Source organism: Habropoda laboriosa, unplaced genomic scaffold (assembly GCF_001263275.1).
Source record: "Habropoda laboriosa isolate 0110345459 unplaced genomic scaffold, ASM126327v1 scaffold99, whole genome shotgun sequence".
In the NCBI taxonomy this organism is placed as follows: domain Eukaryota; kingdom Metazoa; phylum Arthropoda; class Insecta; order Hymenoptera; family Apidae; genus Habropoda; species Habropoda laboriosa.
In genome coordinates, this window is record NW_017100239.1 from 317,287 (window position 1) to 322,220 (window position 4,934).

At 52.4% G+C, this 4,934-nt stretch overlaps 1 protein-coding gene across 1 annotated transcript in view; it reads right to left on the bottom strand.

The window, feature by feature from the left end:
* Positions 1–493: 493 nt before the first annotated feature.
* LOC108571757 overlaps positions 494–4,934 on the bottom strand; it is a 9,533-nt gene continuing 5,092 nt past the window's right edge. The window contains exons 2-4 of the mRNA XM_017933875.1: positions 3,426–3,544; positions 907–1,000; positions 494–799 (exon numbers count right to left, since the gene is read on the bottom strand). Coding sequence (XP_017789364.1) covers positions 632–799; positions 907–1,000; positions 3,426–3,544 — 381 coding nt within the window. The 3' untranslated portion in view covers positions 494–631. The remainder of the gene's footprint in view (positions 800–906; positions 1,001–3,425; positions 3,545–4,934) is intronic.

The window sequence follows — 4,934 nt, forward strand, 5'->3', positions numbered from 1 at the left end:
ATCTCGGTACCAGAAAAGGAGAGAGGGAGAGGATTCGATAATGGTTGGTGGAAGCGCGCGACTACTTCCCGCGACCCGAACGGGGGATCGCCGCGATGAAGATCGAAAGCGCGAGAAGCACGAGACGATCGGCCCTTCGAGCGTTCTCCTCCGATGGAGGGGCACGATCGTCGATGGACGAGAAGCAGCGCGTACCACGAAAGAAGGGCGCATAGGAAAACTGATCGCCTGCGAGATTCACCGGCGCAAACTTACGTGCTAATACTTTGGAAAACCTTGCCTTCCGCGATCACCGTTGCTTTTTATATTCAACTTCGGCACCGTTCGTCGCTAGTTAAAAACTACTTAATTCGACCTAACTTTAAACGCTACCTTTGGACGTGTTTTTGGCTTTTGCTTGTTTGTTCGCTCGCATCTTTCGTTCCGGTCGATCGATCGATCGATCGATCGATCGAGTGAGTGAGAAAGAGGAAGAGAGAGAGAGAGGGGGGGAGTGGGAGAGGGGGGAGAGAGAGAGGGGGGGAGAGAAAAGCGGAGGCGACATAACGGCCGCCGTTTAATTCGGTTAACACCCCTTCTACGCGTAGTGTTCGCAATCCCCACACTCGGAGAGCGTGGGTGTGGACGGGCACTAGGTGGGATTCGAATCCTCGTAGGCCTTTTCGTAGTCACGCCGGCGAATCACCGCAAAGTGAGTCATCTGGAAGGAGTTGGTCTTCTTGCAGCCACGCTCCAACGTGCCCGTCATACTGTAACCCATGTTGAAGTCGCTGGACGACACGTTCGACGTCAGGTACAACTGCCGGTGGAAAGAAAAGAGTGGGCGTCGTTTAAACTTGGAACGCGATTACGTTCGCGGGAGCGGAGAGATACCAAGCTGCTGGTGGCGATACCAAGAAGCGATACCTTGAAATCGGGATCGGTGGTCATTCTCTTGAAAGAGCCGATAATGTAAAGCGTGCCCGTTCCCGTGTCCACCATTTTTGCCTGAGTGCTGTACCTGAAATAGCGTTAATTCGATGAGTAACGCGTTGGCGTTCGGTGATATCGGCGCGGCGGTGCGGCGACGAGACGCGACAAAGTGGAAAACGCAATTTCGACCCGTTTATTAACGGTGCTTGTCACTTTTGTCGATTTATACAGGTCGGGAAACATTCAATTGGGGCTTTTAGAGGCGGTGAGGAAAGCGCGTGCGGTGATATTTATTCGGGGCAAGCAATTGCACCGACGAAATCGCGGCGATCGGACGCGCAGCGTACGTTTCGGATAAATTAAGGGGACAACGCGGGCCGATTTTCACGGGTGAACGTTTTCCAGCTGTCGCCGACACTGAACAGCACGCTCGCGGAAAAACACGCGCCTGCTCGCCTCTCCGTAAGCGCTTTAGCGTTTCGTAAATCGGTAATGCGATTAACGTCGCACGCCCCTACACACCTTGCACGAGTAGGAGGAGAAGGATGGCTAGAAGAGCGTTACCGACGATTAAACGAATCGACTGGCAGGGTTGGAGAAAAATCGCGAAACGAGAATAAAACGTGCCGCTACTTGGCCGTAGACTCGTGCGCGCGAAACGAGCCAAGAATAATTAATAAGGGAAGAAAGGTCGGGCGGAAAAGGAGAAAAGAAGAGAAAAAGAGGGGGAGGAAGTCGAAAGGGAAAAAGTGGCGCAGGAACGGCTGGACCGTTTTCGGAAGCAGAAGGGCAGAGGGTAAGCGAAAGAGGGGGAGAAAGGTAGAGAGGGCAGCCCTCCCCGGTGACTCGAGGGGCTTATTCCGGCGAGCGCTTCAGCCGGCGACGATCATTAAAAGTTTAAACGCTCTCCATTGAAGTGCGGCGGATCCAACACTCGGTTTAAAATCCACCATGGCTGGTGCTGGTGCTGGTGCTGGTGCTGCTTTGACTTTTCCTTCGGTCCTCGATTCGCTTCACAAAGGAAAGTTCCGAGCCGGAGGGAGCACCCTTTCGATGCTCCACGTACATATATGTATACAGGGACCGATTGCCCGCTCGCTCGTTCCTCCTATTCGTCTAGTCGCTTTATCGCTCAAATCACGCCAATGTCGCGCGACGACTACTGTTAAATAAAACATGGACCGAACGCGAATTTCAATCGACGTTGATCTTCTTTCTTTCACATGTAATGCCCTTCCTTCCTTCCCTCCCGCCTTCCTTTTACGGGGATTCAAACGGCCCGTATATATTCTACGTAGGTAAGTTTACCTAGACTAGAAGTGGGTACCGTAAAGAAAATAAGAGCGATCCGGATTTAATAAGTGATCCGAAAGTTTCGGGGAGTATTGTAAGTACGTGTTATCCGGGGAAGGTATGTGCGGTTCGTTTAGGCGAGGAGACTAAACGCGGCGAATCACTTTGACCGGTGTCGCGTGCGAACACGGCCCGAGCTCGCAAACACCGACATATTTGCCTCAGCGTACGAAAGTTCCACGCTGTTTCAATCGAGGATTCACCGGGCAGTTTGTTTGCCTTGACTTAACGCGGGGTCTCGCTGCCGCCGGCGAGACCGACGACCAAATTACCAGCCGGAGAACACTTACGAAAGCTCGTCTCTTTGCGCTCGAGTAAATATGTACTACGGCCAATTCCTCTATCTTCTTCTCTGTTATGGAGCACAACATTTCTACCTATTTCCAATTTTTTTCGCCCTCCTTTTCTCTTGTTCTCGAGAAGAAGAAAGGTGACGATCGCGCGAACACGAAACAGGTGCAATTAGCCGATGGACGACGCGTGTCGTTCGACTGGAGGATCGTTGTCGTAAATGGAAAGTTTGCACGCGACTCGACGCTCTCCGCCGCCAATCAGTTTCTCGATTAATTGCCTCTCTTGGCAAGTTTTGAAAGTAATTAGCCGTTCTTCGATGCTCGGACGATCGATCGAGTCGAACGAACGAACGAACGAACGAACGAACGAACGAACGAACGAACGAACGAACGAACGAACGCTTATTCCGCAACTATTTTGCAACTAGCTTGCACTCGAGCCTTCCAATTTCCCTTCTTTTCGCGTCTAGCAAGGAGCGTCGCTAAACTCGAGGAACTCGAGGTGGAACGATGGAACCGTAATCGGCAGGGCGGAACGTCGAAATCCGTGGAAATGCGTGGAAAATGGAGCGCGAACTCGAGGGAATAGTTTGCGAGGAGGAAATAAGAGGATACCTACTGAAATTGCAGATGCATCGCCCCTGTAATTCTCGGCTAGTAGCGCGGCAAGCAGGTCATAGGCATTCCAGACACGTAACCTAAAAGCACGAATTTTCGTTCGCGGCAGGAATACGATTATGGCAAAACGTCATAACGGTGTACGTGTGCGTCCTCCCCTCCGATGACCCCGTTAACGTCGTCGCGACAACGCTATTATCGCCGCGACACGAGTCTTTAAACCGATTCTTCCCTCGTTCGGCAACTCACCTCCTGGTACCAGCAACTTCAACCACCTTGCATCGACTTCGACTCCACCAGAACGGCGTCAAAGTCCAGTAGGAACTGCTCGCGCTTCTCGCCCAGCCCTCCTCCGGAAACAGAAGCACCTGCGGCACGCACAAGTCTAAATTGGACGAAACGCGGCATGGAATGCTCGAGCGAGGTGCTAAGGGAGGTGGAAGTTTTCTCGAGAAGGCGCGACAAAGGAACAAAGGTTCGGTGTGTGCCTGCCAGCCTTCTTCTCGGGCAAACCTTTCCTTCCTGCTCTCTTCAAATTCTCGAGAAGAACCTGAATATGTACTTAGGTGTATACGTTGCAAACACCCACCTAATTTCTCCCATTCGCAGATTACACCTGCCGCTTGTACGCGATCTTCGAAGCCAGGTAAAAAATCCACTTTTTCTTTGTTTTTTACCTTGTCAGTCGTTTCGCGCGCCATTCGGTCCGCGTTAACTACCGAAACGGGCATCCGAGTTTTTACGGCCCGTTAGAGTCGCTGTTTCGCTAGGCCGGGAGTCGTTCGAGAACGTGCCCACGATGATTAATCTTGCTCCCTGCAGGGAGGACCACGGCGAAAGCAGAGAGGACCACGCGAACGAGAAATTATTATTATTATATCGTTCGATAACTGAAACGCACCACGAATAAGGAGAGTATCTACGATACTTGTAGCCGTGCGTGCTCGTACACATAATTGCATTCTCCGAGCTTCGCGCGCGCGCGTATATTCGGCGAGGAATTTTCACGCGACGAGAACAGCTAACGAAAAAGGGTGAAATTGACGGAGGGGAGTAGACGAGGTGGTAGTAGACGAGGCGACGGGAAAGTTTGCCGTTTGTTTGGTAAGCCGATAAAACTCTGTCGATGTATTCGCGTCCCCAGCTCGATGGATAGCCGAGGAGGAAACGGCAGTTTCGCCGTTCGGCTTATTTAAGCCCGTATACGCGAGACTCGTAGCGAGTCGACGCGACACGCGACAAAGCGGAAAATACTTTCACGGGCGTTTCCTCGGGCACGCGCGCGCTCCTTTGAATATATCCTCCAGTTTCTCTCGCTCGTTTTTCCGTCGCTCGGCCCGGAGCATCGACCTCGCGTTCCGTGCCACGGAGAAAAAGTCGCAGACGTGTGCCCAGAGATATCGTCGATTCGGCGAGAATTTTCCTACCGAATATGGGACATGTGTTAGATTCCCCCTGTGACAGCGATACGTAGATCCAGTTCGACGAGGGACGAATTCCCCCCGTCGACGAACGATAGTTGGCGCGCGCGTACCGCTTCCAACCAGCCTGTCCGCGTATACCTTGCCCACTCTACGCACACCGGATATACCGGTTAATCCGATAATCCGCTGCTTCGGTCCATTGCACGGTCGATCGCTCTATTCTCGTCTCCGCCTCCACGCGCGCTGCCTTCCTTTCTCTACATTCCCACCTGCTCCCGTCCCTTTACCATCGGTTAACCCTCGCTTTCCTTTCCTTTCCTTTCCTTTCCTTTCC